The 17,995-nt window shown below is 42.4% G+C and overlaps 1 protein-coding gene across 1 annotated transcript; it reads right to left on the bottom strand.

The window, feature by feature from the left end:
* Window positions 1-972: 972 nt before the first annotated feature.
* csnk1g1 (casein kinase 1, gamma 1) lies at window positions 973-17,256 on the bottom strand. Its single transcript, XM_068742229.1, has 13 exons — window positions 17,000-17,256; window positions 16,629-16,669; window positions 15,480-15,549; window positions 8,631-8,782; window positions 7,285-7,519; window positions 7,110-7,195; window positions 6,747-6,831; window positions 6,522-6,670; window positions 6,338-6,445; window positions 4,787-4,897; window positions 3,656-3,762; window positions 1,776-1,799; window positions 973-1,027 (listed from the first exon to the last, which is right to left on the bottom strand). Exons 1-13 carry the CDS (start codon window positions 17,184-17,186, stop codon window positions 973-975), a joined length of 1,410 nt encoding a protein of 469 aa, XP_068598330.1. The 5' UTR covers window positions 17,187-17,256.
* Between the last annotated feature and the right edge of the window lie 739 nt (window positions 17,257-17,995).

Raw genomic sequence — 17,995 nt, 5'->3', positions numbered from 1 at the left:
CATGACAGATTATATAAATGCTCCAAAAAAATCATTTACTCTTCTGTCCATACATTCAGTGTGTATGTTATAGAATTAGTAAGAAACCTGGAACAACCATGAGATAAATAGCATAAATAGCATTTTCGCCCCCCCCCCCCCAAGCTGCTGCTCGTCATCACAAAGCCAACGGGAGCGAGACGACGTGACAGTCAGAGATTGTAGTGTTTTTGACAGCGGCGTGGTCAAACCAAGCAGCGGGAGCAGAAATCGTCCTCAGAGAACGTAGTGCAGGAGGCGTCTCTGGTCTTCTGTTCTCAGGCCCAGCTTGCAGCGCCAGGGCTGACCTCTTTGGAGGAAAATAAAAAGTGCAGGGGCCAAACGGCAGACGGAACCTCTTTGTGCCCCCGTGTGAAGATTGGCAGTTACACTCTTCGCTCCTTGCGTGTTCAGGTTTTACATTCAGTCCCACGCCAGGAAACACCAAAGCGGCTTCGTGTCTACATGAGTTAGCACACAGACCGGGGGGGCGAGCCTCTCTGAACCAGGACTTGACAGAGGGGGGGGGGGGGAAATGAAAATAATAATAATAAAAATCTTTGTAAGCAAAGGTGGTAAGATTCCACAGGAAGATCCGTCTCTCCCTTTGCGAGGAGAGAAAGCAGAGTGAAAATTGCCGTAAAGCTTTGAGAGAAAAAAAGTTGGCCGCCTTGAATAGAAAATTGATTCTTCCCTCGTCAGTTCCAACAAAAAGGTTCCCCGTTCAGATGGCTGGCCTGCGAAACAGAAACACCTGAAAACGGACTTTCATCAAAGACACAAACATCTTTTTACAACTCAAACCATTTTTTTAACGGGTCCCTCAAGAGAACAATTCAACCGAGAGCTTTCAGCTGCCTCCCTCTTGTATTCGGAATGGGACCTTTTTTGATTTCTGAAATCACAATCAAAGGAGCCGGACACTCGGAGCGTTGCAGGTCAGCTGGCGGACGATCATTTGTGCCTTGGCGTGTTCTTCTTCCGTTTTCGCCTGAAGAAACAGCAGCACCTGCAGACAGAGGCAGAAAAATGAAAGCAACACGGAGACGAGAGAGAACAAAGGATCTGAACGCTTCAGTCGGTACGTCGAACGGCAGGAGAACTCGGTCTTCTAAATCCTGACAGATATAAATGTTGCTGATCATGACGACGCGCACGACAGCCGGAAAGAGCTCCGACTTGTAAAACACTAAAACACAGCGGGTGCTTCCTCACCGAGCGTTTGCGTACTTATTCATCTCCAACGTTCTAAGAGCAGAAGCAAGGCAGAGAGGGCAGCGACTGCACGCTGCTGCGCTGTTATTCTGAAGCAATGATTCCCTCCCATGCATAAAACGGATCAGTGCACACACACAGACAACATGGCGAGCCCGAGAGGCCAGTAAAAACATACAAAGACAAGAAACACAGACGTGGGTCATGCCATAGGACAGCGACTGGGTGCGTTTAAAATCAATCACGGTTTAAAGACGTTAGTCTGAAGTAGAAAGTAGCAATGTCTCAGTTCTTACACATACTCCAGGAGCCCACAGAAAGTACTCGCTAGTACCTTCTGTGGGCTGTGTACTGCCTTGTTTATTCACGTTGCCACTAAACATTAGGCGGTGGTCGAGACCTGACATTGCACAACGGAGACTGTTCACTGTAGCACCAGTGGGGTTCTAGTTAACAGCTGTAATTAACTCCACTGGGCCCGGTCTGGGCTGGTCCACTCCCTGTCCCATGAGTCTGATGTGGACTAGCAGAGAGGGACTCACCACAGGTTGAGCATTTTCACGCAGCTACAGAAGAGGAGAGAGGAAAAAGTGTCCAGAGAAAAGTACGATTAGTACAGCAAGACCAAGGTGAGCGGGACCGGGCTCATGCTAACCACACACACACACACACACACACACACACACACACACACACACACACACGCACACACACACACGCACACCAAATCAGAATCAACCACGCAGAGGGAAAGTCAGGCTGGAAAAGTTAAACAGAGGAAGTCCGAGGCCTACCAGGAAGTACAGTTTAAGATAAATAGTGAGATGAGCTTTTAACATCCTTTACAAAATACCTCATTAACACTTTCCAGTCTACATTTTCATGGAAAACAATGAAATTAAATGTCCCAATCCAGTCATGAGAACGATAAACTTAAAACAAGACGCAGCAGACTGCTCTTAATGCTATATTCAGCTGCGTCCTGCGTTGCTGAGCGAGGAGCTCGTTTCCAGCCTTAAATGCACATGAACACATGAAAGATCAGAGTATATGCAGTATTAATTATTAACCTGTCATTCCCTCGTGCTCATAAGATAAATATAAACTGCATCAGATGGATGGTGTTCAGGATTTAGATCACGCTTCTATCAACTTGAGTGGAGAGGCATCAGACTGGCAGTAAACACACCAATCATCCGGTCAAACAATTCTGTGAATGAGATAAGAGGAGGAAGGCCAGTCGTCTGGGCAGAAGTAGAAGGCCGTCGCATTAAAGTAAGTGAACGTGAGATTCCTGAGGAGAAGAGCAGAGGGGAATCGTATTCTTGCAGTGGCTTTGATAAACGGAATATGTATGATGAGCGTTAAGAGCTGGACTAAACCTATCAGAATTTACTGTGATAATTATTTACAAAACAATGGAGCGTATCAATATTTTTTTTTTTACTCAAACCTCAAATTTATACATAAAAGTATTTTATCAGCACAGAGGTAATATACATTTGGGTGTTTAATAAGATTACGGCCGCATACTTGGTTTTAGCATTAAATCTGAATTGTGTGTTACGCTGCTCGATAAAAAAAAAAGGCACATTTATTTTTCATGTCTAAACTAGAAGAATCTCTCAAGAAGAATATAATTTAGTGAGTTAAGTGTTGGGGATACGCAGCATTCATCGCTGATGAGTGACATCGGAGTGACACGTTCTCAGCCGCTGGGGCAGGTGCGCCAGCTCCACCCTCGTCACGAGGCATCATTGAGCATATTTCTGATGCAGCACCACGATCAGAGATCGTCAAACGGCGACACCTGCATAACCCGGACTCATCCCGTGTGCCTCAACATGCAGCTGAACTTAGCAGCCTGAAATCATTAAAGTTTCCACCACGGCCTCACAACAGGGGGCGAACCAGGCCGTCCTCCTTCCTGAGGAGTTTTCCAACATGTTGGTCTTGCGTTAACTGCCTCAGCGTCGGTCTTTGTAGTTTATAACCGTCTGCATCATGGTGCTAAATTCTATTTATGTTTTTATCAAACTAAATTAATCTACTGTCATTTTGCCCAATCCCAAACTGCAAAGGCCTAATGTTCTCCAGTGAAGTGTTTCAGTCTGTTCTGCTGAGTCAGTGAAGGCTACGGTAATCGATTACTGCTCAGTAACGATGATATATTTGCTCTGACTGATCAGGACTTTACACAGGTTTGTCTTTCTAAAACAATTTTAAATGCTCATACTGAGCGCTGGACAGCAGCAAAGATCAGAAGACTAGGGAGGCAGACAGTGAATAAGAGCAGCAGGATGACAGCTGGAGGGGGGGTCACAATTCCACAACATGGAAACAAGTGGGAGAGGTAGAGAGGAAGAGTGGGGAAGAGAGGAAGCGACGGAGGGAGCGGGAGGGGCAGGTGTGCAACACGTACTTGGCCTCGTCGACCGCCTCCACCTCTGCCTGAGCTGTGATCGGAGCGCTGGAGTGAACTGCATTGGGATCGTCTGCATTCAGCTCCCCATTGGTCGAGCTGACCACCTAGAGCACAGACTGCCGTTACTTCAAAACGCTTTAGCCCGGAGCGCAGCGATGGAGAGCTGTTCCTACTAAAGAGAACAAAACAAGCCATGTTACTTTTGGAGCCTCGTCAATGGAAGCGAGTGAAACGGGAACAACGCACGCACAAAACAAATGAAAGTAAATAAATTAAAGCAGATTTGTGAAAATTAAACTGGTCCCAAATGACAAGAACCGACTAGTGTAGATTTAGGATCTAGAAAAGCGTGCACTGTGGTTCAAGCAAAGAGTAGAATCTTGACCCTTGCATTTCCCCTCAAATATCCTCCCAAGACCCAGCCCGTTAGCATGTCCTCTGTAGTGGACATTTGTCCATTACAGAGGACGCACGTCAACGGACTGGGTCTCGGGAGGATACTTGGTACGACCGGAGGTGGAGGTTTCATCTTAAATCGTCCCATGAAGTAGTCAAGAGATCAAATATGCCAAAACTAAGGCTGCCATTTTCTAACATTTCACAATCCGCGGTGGGTGGCACCAGACGACATGCATATGGTGATGCAGAAAAATAACACTTCCCAGCCGGGGGTAAAGGATGTGGGAGAGGTTTATGGTCGTCGATCTGTCTCACACACAAAGCTAAATCCAAGACAAATAACGTGTCCCTGACACGACGTCTGGAATCTGCATTTTTATTTACTAGCCAAAAATATGATGGTAAACTATGAAATCCAATAACATTCAGGAAGTACCAGAAACCCCTGATCGATCATGTTTATAGGGTTGACATGAGAAACATGAGCCCTTCTGCGGAACCAGGAAACAAAATCTGAAAGTTTATAATGTCAAAATGCAGAATAATTTGCGAACGACACAAAACGTTTGGAACGTTTTCACAATGTTTGACTTCATTGAGCATTTTATATTTTATTATTCTGTATTTCACATCTAAACATGCATGTTATGCATCATCCCACGTTCAGACCTATGAGACAGATCTGACTCCATAGAGACAGGGTGGGGGTTGTGGGTGAGGGGTGTATACCTGCACTGAGCCCCCGTGCCTGTCCGCCGCCAGGTGGGAGGTCAGATAGGAGGAGTTTGCTTGGCGTGTGGGCTGCACCTCCCATGCTCCTCTTCGATCTGAGGCTGCTGTCTGCTCAGTAGTCGCAGGCGTTGGTGTTTGGAGGGGAAGAGGTTTGGGGAGGGTGATGGCGGGGGAGGGGGGGGGAGTGATGGAATAATTGTGTTAGGAAAGATGGATCATTGGGTGTGAGGCCAGGTAGCATGCAAAGCAGAACGAGAAATGATGAAGAAAAAAAAGGAGTGAATCAAAATCAAAGCTTCAGCCACAGAACTAAAAAGTCGTGAAGCGCTCACATTCCAAACAGATTCTTGATAGTATTTATCAGTATTTATGCCGATAAATACTAATGTGTACAGTTCCCCTTCGGCATGTTTCATTTTATTGCTGTGCAGCAAGCGAACGATTCAATCGCCTCCTCTCTGGACGCCTCTGCCAATAGAATTAATTTTACTTTCTGATTTTATACATTTGTAATTCATCTGCCTAGTAAGTTTGTTTGACTCAATATAAGATGATTGGCTTAAATGTTGTTGTTTTTAATCATATTGAACAATGAATAATGCTGAAACACAGCTTCCCCTCATTCTCACGTCAGGCTGAAGGTGACATTGGGACCCGAGCCCTTTCTACACTGTATTTTCAGGAGGGCCCATTGCACTATTGCACCTCGCTCTTCTGTATTAACGTTACAAAGACATAATGCAGGGTTGAGGTTTAGGGCTCAACATTTCTGCGACGCGACACCGGCTCTGTTTAAATTAACTTGACTCAGCAATCGAAGATGGGAATGTCTGCTTCCTCTCAATGTCACGGCTACAACAAAAAGGTTATGGCTGCTAAAGCAGATTGGCCATTTGATTATCACTGCAGAATCTCCTGCATCTGACGCGTGCAGAAATTACCATCTCTGAACAATCAGTGAGCCATTTGATACTAATCAAATCAATGTCCATATAAAAAGACCCAGCGAGGCGGCAAGAGGACGGAGATGTCACGTTTTCATGACGCATGTCTGAGGGCTACAGCCGGGTGATTGTAAACCTTGCTAGCTGCAGGGAGAAGCTAACTGATAGAAGAAAACAATGGACCAAAATTGCACTTGGAGCCTAAACCTGACCTTCCAAAGGATCCAGAGGAAGCATTATGCAACAATAAATGCTGGGTATTGCAAAGTTATCCTATGATGTAGGAAGTGCTCTCTAAAAACACCACATGTACTACATGTACGCTGTTTTGCTTGAGAAATGCAGGCATGGCGCCTAAAGTTCAGATGGTATTCCAATTTTCTGGTTTCATTTCGCCTGAATAAAAGAAGGTGGCACAGGGAAGGGTCCTCGGTGGTGGTTTTGAATGATCGCTATGTAAAAAGGGCTCAATTCTTCGATACAAGGCACACGTTTGGACCTGAAACATACATTCTGGGTTGTAGGCCTTGTTCGTCTTCCTTTTACTGGAACAAAAGCCAGATTAAAGCCGCACAAAGTCTCACAGAACTAAAAACAAACCTACCTGATTTCTAATGGGTGGGTGCTGTGAAGGCCGGTCTCTGTGAGGATGGGTCTCTCTGGTGACGGCAGACGCTCCAGAGTCTATATGAACAGACCCCACTGGTGTGGGCTGAGAGGGACAATCATTTGAATAAGGCACCGTCACGCTGCTCAGAGAAACGTTTGTGCTCCTGTGCATTACTTACTATCTGCCTGCCAACCCAGTCATAAGTGTAGTCAAACGTGTATCCTTTCCGCTCAAACAGCTCCGTGAACAGAGTCCTCAGATATTCATAGTCAGGCTTTTCAAAGAAGTCCAATCTTCTCACGTATCGTAGATAGGTGGCCATTTCCTCTGAATTACACAAACATCACAGGTTGGTTTTTTTTTTAGACATAACTAATGTGTGGCTGCTTACGCTTTACAGTACCTGGGAAGTTTTCACAGAGGACCTCGATGGGAGTGTTTCTTTTTGTGTCTCCGATCTTTTGGTACCGTTCTTTCAGCGTGTCGGCCTGCAGGAGAAACAGGAAAGTGCTCTTCAACCACATAACTTAACATTTTAGATACAAAAAAAACAAAACACATTGTTATGTGGCTATAGAGCAAACTGGTTAAAGGAAAAAGAATGACTGTTAGAAAACACAGATAAAGGACGTTGTTATATTTATGCTATCTAATATGATTTCAGGCACTGAGTCAGATCCAAGTTAATGAAAGAAATAATAATTTCTACATAGAATAAACTTGATTTCCTAACAGATCCTGGAACAGCTCCAACGACTCAGCGTACCTTTAAGCCTTGCCACGGCAGACTTCCACGAAGGAAATACATGAACATGTGGCCTAAGGCCTCCAGGTCATCTCTTCGGCTCTGCTCTAAATCAATGGATTCGAAAAGCAGCACTTAAAATATAAACACTTTAACAATAAATTACTAAACAAAAACCACAACTATAAAATCTTACCTTTGCCTAAATGCGTGTTAATGGACATATATCGAGCAGTACCGGTCAAGCTCTTATGCTCCCGGTATGGAATGTGTTTTTTGGTCTCAGGGTCGATGTATTCTTTGGCCAGACCAAAGTCAATGATGTGGATAATGTGTTCCTTTTTATTCCCTTGCCGTCCGATGAGAAAGTTTTCAGGTTTCACATCTCTATAGATGAGGTTCTTAGAGTGCACGTACTCCATTCGAGAAATCTGGGGGGAAACAAACACAACAGATTCAGCAAACACACACACACACAAAAAGATCCAATGACAAACCAGAGGATGTCATCACAACCAAGACAGAAAATTGATATTCAAGATGCCAAACCACCTGATTATAGTGGCTCAATTCAATGGAGGTACTGACTTATGCCCCCGTCCATGAATAATGCCTGCTTAAAACATATACCCCTACCTTGTTTCCCCCCTTCTCTCTCTAATGTCTCAACAGCAAACTTATTAAAGTATCATGGACATTAATGATTGGCCTGTAATCTGGTTTTGTGTGTATCTGATGTTTGTGGACAGAGAAAAATACACAGAAAAAAAGACAAACAAAAGTCTCGACAGTTGATCACACTGTAAAACCCACAGTCCAGAGCATGGTGAAATCTCGATCGGTGCCACTGATGGCAGTTTGGCATTTAGATATCAAATGGTATCTGTATCTTTTTCTAAAAAAGTACTCATAATGGAGTTATTATTTGTTTACACGGACCGACTAATGATTAATTCACCATGTTGTACAGCTGCCATAGAGATCCATTATTAGTTAGTGGTTAGAATCTAAGGCTAATCAGGCCTATCATTTAAATGCAAACTATACTGCAGTAAACAATGCAAGCAACAGAAATTATGATCAGAACAATGATGCATTTATTTTAGAAATCTTAACCAAGTGCTCATAGTGGTGAGCATCCATAATGCGACATGTAACTGAGAACAGCTACACGATGGGAACATGATGCAATGATGGCAGCAACGAGATCTTTCTTGTGGGATTGATCATGAAGGATCTTGACTCCCTGATACCCAGCTCTTTTTTAAGGTGTGGTTTGATTAGGAGCTTTTTAAATAGTTACAATGAAACATCTTGACAGAACTAAGAATCTCAAAGAAAGATTGGACAGCAATCTGAAAATAAAGGCTCTATTGTTCGCTGATATCTATTCAACAAAAGTCACCAACGATTGTTTTAACAAGCCATTTGTAATTGTTTGTTGGTTTCAAACGCATTTTAAAATTTGGAACATCAGTCATATGCCGTGCATCGAAGCTATTTTATAAGAAGCTGATGCGTCATGTGATGCTCTGAACTCACCAGCTGAATTGCAATCATTAAGACAGTCTTCAGTGAAAAGGTTCTGTCACAAAGGTCAAAGAGGTCCTCCAGACTGGGGCCGAGCAGCTCAAGCACCATGGCGTTGTATTTCCCACAGGGTCCAAAGTAAAACACCTGGGGCACACCTTCAGCTGAAACACAAGGCGAGAGATATTAGAACACAGCCCTGTGTGGGGGCGACATAAATCACACATGCACATTTATAGTCAGTCTTTCTTGTTCATCTTTCTACTACTTGTATGTGTAGAAGACATGAAATATCAACAGGTTTTATAATATTATAATAATAATAATTAGTAGATGATGGGCCTAACTGAACTGCGTAAAATACCTTCGATATGTTGCATGTGCTAGTTGGAACCCAGAGAATAAGAGCGGCTAGAATGTTTATTATCTCTGTTACTTTTGACAAACGATACTTGGGGTTCAAGGTGAAGCAAAGAGGAACTGGTCAGATAGAAGTAGAGGCACCACAAGGTTAGTGAGGTGAGAGAGCAGAGGAAGCAGCTAGGTAAATATTAACCCTGAAGTAAAACGACAGCGCTCACAAACAGAACAGGCTAGCTCCTCTGCTGCAGGCTGAAATCTAATCTTCATCCTCGCCTCCCAACTCAATCAGGTCCGGTCGGCTTTTGTCACTTTAATTGCGACACAATCCCCTTCCATCTGTCACTTTGGCTCTTACTTTATTTCGGTCTCTGGACTTTGGTGTGTGGTCAGTATAATGCAACAGTGATAATGGAAGGTCTGATCTTGGAAACCGTGCATGCGAGTTGCTTGTGACATTGGCCATTCGTACGTGTAATGTTTAAACTACTGATGCAAAAAAAAAAAAAAAAAAAGAGTCAGATTTACTGACCACATCCTGAAATTAAGTTTCAAAGAACAGGAAACCAGGTCAGATTGATAATGGCCCCTGGAGGGGCATGATTCAAAGCTTGTCCCTGCCTGATGCCAGTTAGTCCTATTAAAAACCTCCTCTCAAGAGACTTCAGAGAAATGCTCCCACTCCAATCATGCATGCCTCGTTTTATCAGTCTGCTTAAGCTTAGTTCATGGCCTGAAATATCATAATGGGATAGCAACAAAACAAAAAACAAGAGCAGATATAGCTATCCAATAGTTAGTCTTTAACATGGAGCATCTACCAAATACTATTAAAATACTGCAGTGGCTTTGTTTGTCTTGTGTATTTGGAAATTCAGATATGGCAACTCTTAGGAAATGGCCCGAACAGAGTTGAACCATCTTCTGGATTTTGAGCTCCCTACAGAAAGACGTCTGACTCAACGCGTGGGTCTGTGTCCCATTAGCGATCATTACATTTAAAATGCAATTCATGTTTGATTTACACTTAAAGGGGAACATCCGATGAGGTTGACATGTATAGAAATGTGTATGTGAATGAATGATATGCCATTCATCAACACATGGATATAGAGCCCCATACATGTTTAGAAAATGTACGTTTACTTAGACAAACGTTTATTTTTATTGCTTCTTACCCCTGAAATGTTTTCACGTGAAGCATTAAGACTTCAATTTGAATTAATTAGGGTTTTTTAAGCCTTTTGGTAGCTGTGCCATAAATTATAAATGCATCTTAAAAATGTATGTATTAAATGTTCTAAGAAGCCACGGTGAACCCGTTTAGTTGCTTTATTTACATGCTAGTACTGTGTTTTGTCTCTGCATGTCTGTCTCTCGATGCTGTGGACACAACATTTCCAGACATCAGCGGCTAACTAACTCAAAGAAAGTGGTAAGAACGGGGGAGGAAATAAATACCAAAGTTATATTTAGAAATATTTTATTCTAAAAATAAATATATACGATGACTGTCAATGGAAATAGTTTGAGTATTTTTCTTCTTCTCCTGCACACAGAGCATGCTTTCTAGAGTTTAAGAGTCTAATTCTGCTCGAGTAACCAAAGCAGACCGATACTGGGAATGCTAAATTTAAGACTCAGTACGTTCACACATTTGTGTGAATACGCTGCTTTAGGTATTTGACTTGCAGATTGGGCTACACACTGCGGCGTTATAGGTGGTGTAACTGCTGCCAGTGAGCGTATGGACAGGTAGCAGTCATGCTGGTCTCCATCCTGTGTTCCTGTGGGTTGCTAATTGTACCGTAGAAACAGGTGAAAGCCTTAAAAACCCTGTGAGTCTGTGGGAGGCCTAAGAATCTGTTGAACTGAACTTGCTATAAATAAGTGAACATGTTTTTTACATTTTCATTCAAAACAAGGTTGGTCAAGCTTTTTACTCACGAATGATAAGCAGGGATCTCCAAATTATAAACCAATGAAAACGTAACAACCCTCGGGAGAATCTCCGCTCGCTGCCAAATTATACACGACTTGTACAGGAAGACAGAAATAATGAGCAATGCCTGGATATAGTCGCTCGAGCTGGTCTTCAAGTCGTTTCTAAAGTAGAAGTTACAAAGTTGAAAAGCACGAGGAAAAGACAAACACTGACAGGATGCAGCAGTGAGCGAAAGCTTCTGGGTAAAGGAAATACAATTTGCAGGTGTCGTTTTCTAAATGCTTCAGACTATAATAAACGCTTTTGAATGTATGAATACAAAACAAAGTAACTGGAGCTTGCATGTTCTCTTCGTGGTTTCCTTCCACAACCATCGACTCCATCCATGATTCCAAATGTACTCCAAGTGTCAGGGTCAGAGTGTTCTTACAACAGACATCTGTGTTTATCAAGCCTGTGATAGGACACTCACCTGTCCTGTGTGTGCTGTAATGAGCACCTTTAATAAGGGAGTGGTTTCCTGTCGAGCTCTGGGATCAGACTGGCATCAAAACTGAAGGACAGGTGGGGAATCATGTGGATACACAAGATTCCACACCCTGTTCCTGACCAAAGTTCCATTATCTGATAATTACCATTATACTAATGACATTCTGTTGAAGATCCACCTTCCAAACTCCACTGTAGCAGAATATGCTGTGGGCTAGCCTAGCGTGATGAATTCAAGCACTGCACATTGCTGCTTGACTCTGGTAAAGAGTCAACCTGCATTGAATTCCCGAGGCCACCAGCAAACAGCATCGCAAAAAAAGACACAGCCTAACAAGCACACCGAAGCACGTATTTTCTCAATCCAAGCCCAATAATGATTCAGACAAATGTCATTGTATCTAAGGTCTCTCCTTGACAGGTGTGTCTCATTCCTGGGCGATCACATGCCGATGATTTGGGTTGGTAGGCCAAACCCTTCCAGACACAACATGACGTCTGCACTTCACCCTGAAACTGTTTCTAATGGCTTGTAATAACATGAAGGCTTTTCACGTGAAGCAACATGCACAATCCAGAGCATCAGCCAAGTTTGGCAAAGCAGCACAAACCTGATTGTATTTGTATAAGGGCCTTGAGGAAAGACCCATCATCTTACCGGTAATTAGACAGTCAACTTTATCTAGTGTTTCAACTTCAGATGATCCCTCAGTCTCATTCAAAGATCCTAAAACACCAACACAACACACAATTTCTTTAATTGCCTTGAAACAGCAGCAAAAACAAAAACACACACTAAATTTCCAAACGAAAGATTCACAAGTAACGAGCACGGCCTCAGTGCTACGTAGAGCATAGATATTCAGGTTGTAAAACGTCTGACTAATTCCATATCAAAAAAACAAAGGAAATGTAAATCTGAGACTGCTTAGTCACGATGGGACAGCAGCCAAAATAACAAGACATTGCAGAAAGGGAGTATTATCACGAAACACCAAAACCTCCTCCAAAGCTGTCAACATTAAAGACAAATATGAAAGTTATAGCGTCCTATAGTATGTTTTTACATTGTAGATTTGGTGATGTGGAATCAATCAGTGAAATATTTAATAAAAACAAAATCCAAGCACCTAGTAGCAATATTTACTGCGACTTCCGTCAAATGCACATCAACTGAACAACTGACTAGCAGAGTTCACAGGGGTTTGATCTGATTGAGTGTGTAAAACAGTCAATAACAGGTAAAACAACAAGATCCGTTTTAACTAAAACTAAACAATTAAATACCTATGGACATTAAATATTGTCTCAAGATAATAAGAAAGGATGAATGAAGGAGGGATGGAAAATTCCTTGTTCTTCATTTGTGGTGGGGGGATAGTTAAAAAAAAAGAAAAAAAAAGAGGAAGCTCCCTCAACGGCTGATAAGACAAAGGTTGTAAAACTAGGAAAGGTCGATACTAATATGCCTTCTAGTGTCTCACAATGCCCAATCTTTTGGATCGAAGTTCTATTCTTAACACTGATCCACGGTCGACCTTTGGAAGAACAGATATTGTGTATTAGGCCTTTCGTTTACATGTTTGTGAGACCTCGTAGACGTGGGCCGTGTCCCAGGGGAAACGTTTTGTCCCAGGTGTCGTGTTTCCCGATGGGCTCTGCCTGCCAGTGCCTTCAACGGCTCGGTAATGCGCACCCACCCTTGAGCAAACACTTGATTTTGGACACCGTCTTCTCTTCAGCACAGCAGTACCTCATAATCTGTGTCTCGTAAAACCAAACCAAACAAATACACAGTAAATATTTGGAAGGTTGCTTCATTCCAGATTGGGACGCCTTCATTAATACCCAGGGGCAGTTGGTTAATGCGCCAGATACAACACCTAATTAAGGATCCGGGTCAAGCCACATTAATTCATAAAGACTATTGCGCAAACGCTGCGACAAACCACATCGGCTGAGAGGAATGTGGCGCACCACACAGCCGAGATGAAATGAGGCCACGATATCCCATCTGGAGGAGAAGACAGAGGCAGGTTAGTGAAGCAGACCCAGCCTTTAAATATTTAATGACTTTCCGCACAGTTGGCCTTTTCCAGCCCCCGCCTTTGCAAAACAATAGCCATTATATTCAGTCTGCTTATCATATGCACAACCAGCTCCTAAAGGCACATCAAGGATCAATGTATAAAGCAGAAACGTGGCTTGCATTTTCTGTGCCAAACGCTAACATCATGATAAAACTGGTTTGTCAGGAAAACCTTCAATAACTGCACAAGCGGCACGAGCAAAAGAGCTTCAGCTTAACATCACGCATATTTTTATTATAATGAATTTAACCAGGGCAACAAGCAACTACTAAAAATATTTTCATTGTTACATTGCTCCTAGTGTTGACTTGTGACTTTAGACCACTGATAAAACAAATAACCATTAACCAACTAATTATACTTACAACAGAACAGAGGTACAGTAAAAAATAGCCACTCAGTACAACTAATAATGTCCTAAAATGATCACTGGTGGTAATGGATGAAGTAAGATATCAGTTACCGGATACGAGGAAAAATGTTACAGCAGGCATAATAAAATATCATGTAATTTAAGAGCATCTGCTGATGTGGATTAGTGCTGACCTTTGACACCACGACCTTTAAAGTGACAGCAACTTGGCTTAGCTACATGCAGCACCACATCCATGCAACGTAAGCAACATTGGTGCAAGATAAACCTGCACGAGCAGTCCAAAACATGAAAGCATTTCTCCAATGTGGCCGTGAAAGATTATTTTAATGATAAAATGGGTCAAATGACTTTTTTTTAAAGGGGGTCACATGCAGTGATGTAGCATTTAGTGCTAGAAAATCCCCCACAAGTTGATAAAGACTCAAAAAGAGAGAATGAAAGGCCGACAGCACACAGATTCCAAACATCAGCAGCTCTTTATCCCCAGTATGTCCCTGCATGTAAAAGCAATGATTCCATCACAGTCGGAGCCTTGACTAATGCTAGATTTCTTCAGCATCAAAGGCACTAACTTTTGACAAACTGAATCAGAACAGTTTTTGCTATATTTTAATATTAGGTCCGTGTTATCATTTATTTAATTTAAGCAGTGAATTTTTTCTGATCCTTAAAGATTTAGAATCAGACTCATTAAGTCAGACCCTTCCTCTCCTGACAAATTTATCCAAAATCTGCTCGTACACTTGAGAGTAATCCTGCTGAAGATGCATACAGATTCCTTCCAGAAGGGCAGTAAGTACCTCGGCTAACGCCCAAGTCTTCCAAAATTCAATCAAGCCAGAATCACTGATTACTCTGTAACCACCATTGACTTTTAAAGTTTTCTAACAGCCAACCTTTTACATCGTGTGAATCAAGGCTTTTATGTGCATCTCCACCAACCTGTACATATATAGATAGTAAACCCCTTAATATGGTTGATCATTTTAATCGAATGCTTTTTGAGCACGGTAGCGTAAACCCCACACATAAATGATTCCCACTAACGGCCCCCACACCAAAGTCAAACGTGCTCGGCTCTGGCCTAAAGCCAATACTCCCATCAAGCTTCAAATAATCCCATTTGGGTTGAGTAAACCTGCTGGAAATCCAACAGACAGACAAAGGTGAACGTGTGGCTGGAGCAGATAAACTCCAGAACATTAAAAGGACGGACCCCTTGGTCAATCTATTAACAGAGGCTGCATCAGTTTCTGAATATTGATGCAGGATTGTAACAATGAAGTCTGTTCAGTGGACAAGACAAGACATGCATCTCTTTGATTGGCTTTCAATCCACACCTTCCATATCAAAGAGCACTACTGGTATCATCAAAGCATTCAAACAAGAGCCTTGGAGATTAAAATACATTTCCTGCCCGGCTAAATCGCAATATGTAACCTGCGTGCAGTAATCAGTTGTCGTGGAAATGATGAAATCTTTACAACGAATCCTCCAAAACGGCTAAATCACCGTCATGGCGCCTCTCTCTCACACACACACACACACACACACACACAAAAGAAAAAGGCCCAGCTAACAGACAAACGAGTGAGCTTACCTGTAGTTCCCAGCGTTTTGTAGAACCGGTACTCTAAATGCAACTGTGGCGCCCTCGACTTCACCGGTTCCTGCAAAGTTAATAACGCAATAAATGACAGTGATGTTATGACCTACAACAAAACAGCAAAAATAAACGAGTAGAACCGCTTTCCACTCGATTAAACAATGAAGAACAAAAGTGTGGTTTGTAAAAATGTCAACATTTTTCTGATTGCGTAGTATTGCATTTCAGCTAATAGGTCTCTCAGTAGAAGGAAAGATTTGGTTTGATGGGTTCTTGCATAATGTAGGGATTGTCCAATAATCGACCAGGACAAATATCGGTGCCGATATTCAGCATTTTGACAAATATCGCCATCGGCCTCGTTTTAAAATATGGCGGTCAATAAGAGATCAATTTACAACTGACTTATTTTGGCTCTGTCTGCAGTCACTACTCCCACCCACAGCACCATCTGATTGGTCACACGCAGCGCTACGGCACGGGTAAGAGCCAATCAGCAGTGACAGCTGTGCACACACAGCGTTCATGCAGATGGCGGAGAGGAGAAAAGGTTGTGAAGAAACTGTGGAAAGCAGATACTGCATACGTTTCAAAGTTAAAGCAGCAGACACTGTTAGTCGCTCCAGACGTGTCTTTAAATCACTTAAAACAAGATTGCTGATAATATTAAACATGTTTAAAAGCTGTAAAACAAAGTGTCGGAGTTTGTATGATTCAAAATTCTCACACAAATATTTTCCCCACTTGTACTGCAAATGAATATCGGCTCCAAATATTGGTTATCGGCCTCCTAACAATCAGTATTTGAACACTGGTGGAAATACAAGATTTAATGAAAGTACAAAACTAAAACAATAGATTTGCAAATTAGTTGTTTTGACAATTAATGTAGTACTAATTAATTAATAATGCTACATTTTATTGCTTTAATGGGCTATTAAAAGGTCTTGTTATTAACTTCCCTGTGTTAGCAGTAATTTCCTATTTATGCTGGAAAAAAGGTAAATGAAAATTAGTTTCATATTTTAGCCCAACAAATATAATTCTCAATCAACAGTATTGATCCCACATTAAAAGGACAGCACAATGCTTATGCATTGGACAGTGTACAGAGCTAAAGAATCAAAGAAGGCATTCACTTACCAGTTTAATCGCTACATACTCGTTGGTGTACAGATTTTTACCTGAAATAAGAGGAAAATACTTAATATTTAAAAATGTACGCGGTGGTAGTCGAGTTTATTAAATTATAACAAAGCCAAGCATTTTTATTAGGTTTTTTTTTACTCAATTTTGATTTATGTGGTACATGTGGACCAGTTAACCTCAAAATATTCTATGAATTTCTCACCCGTTACAGTAACAAACACAATACTCCATTAAAGGTCGTTCTTTAATGGTGCCATCGCCTCATGCGCTCGCTCCAACTCACACTATGGTACATCTAAAATGCCCCAACAAGAATCACGTACAGTTACTAGAACAATTTAACGCAATCGTTGGCCTCAACCTACCAAGTTTCAATTCACCAAAGTTTCCACAGCCGATCTTCTTGCCCACACGGAAATTAGGCCCCACCATGAGAACACCGGAAGAGCTGGAGGAGCCAGACGGTCGTGACGAGTGCCCGCTGCGGCTTCCCTGGGCGACTTTTGCAGACCTTGTGGGCCGCTCGCCATATTTATCTCTCTGTTGATCCATGGTGTGAGCAGCGCAGGTCAGGTGCAGCCAGGAGTCATGTACAGTCAGGGCTCCTGGGCCGGGCCCACCACCGCCCTGGTCACTGGCACTGCCTCGCTGGTTCAGTCACTGTCATGAGCCAAAGCCTTGTGCAGCGAACCAACACTCCTCCACGTCCTCACCCCGTCACCTCTAGCAAGCGTCGAACAGGCAGATCTCCGTTCAGCATTCGCCACCAGGAAGGAAAAAGGTGAACGATCTGTAACAAACAAAACACGAAGGAATTAAAGACGATGAATGCACACAGAAAAATGTTAGTGTGGCACACCGTCTCACAGCCCTTATTGTTTTTATGAAACGCATGAAAGACGTTGGCTGATCTTTAAGAAAACCCATAAATACCACAAAAACTCTTACATAACATGTCGACAAAATGAAGAGACTCAAAATAAGCCTTGAACAATCGTTTCATTGACTGAATCTGATGTTCCCAGTGGCCTCAGTCTCTGGTATAACAGGGCGACTAACAAATCGCTGAATATTTTCTAAACTTAAACTCAATATAAAAGACGGCACATTTTAATCCAATAAGTGCTTACGAGCAGGCAACGGGGACACGACTGGCTTCCAGTCACATGTTGGCACGGGTAGAGATAGCCATCAAGCTAACGTGGCAAACAGCCGAGTATCAACACCAAACGTAAAACACTTTGTGATTGTAAAGCTGAATGGGATTCCCCACCAGCCACAGCTATAGCCTGCAGACAATATCAACAAGGAATGTTATGTAAACAATTATATATACAGTATACATACATACGTACATATAT

The sequence above is a fragment of the Brachionichthys hirsutus genome, chromosome 1 (assembly GCF_040956055.1).
Source record: "Brachionichthys hirsutus isolate HB-005 chromosome 1, CSIRO-AGI_Bhir_v1, whole genome shotgun sequence".
NCBI lineage: Eukaryota > Metazoa > Chordata > Actinopteri > Lophiiformes > Brachionichthyidae > Brachionichthys > Brachionichthys hirsutus.
The sequence above is the reverse complement of the archived record's forward strand: the minus strand, read 5'-3'. Positions and strand labels throughout refer to the sequence as shown.

Excerpts from the sequence above, each read along its gene's own strand:
- csnk1g1 (XM_068742229.1), bottom strand. The coding sequence starts at position 17,186 with ATGGATCAACAGAGAGATAAATATGGCGAGCGGCCCACAAGGTCTGCA. Across the intron at positions 8,783-15,479 it reads CAAAACGCTGGGAACTACAG|CTGAAGGTGTGCCCCAGGTG; the intron begins GTAAGCTCACTC and ends CTTGTGTTTCAG. Across the intron at positions 3,763-4,786 it reads GGCACGGGGGCTCAGTGCAG|GTGGTCAGCTCGACCAATGG; the intron begins GTATACACCCCT and ends TCTGTGCTCTAG.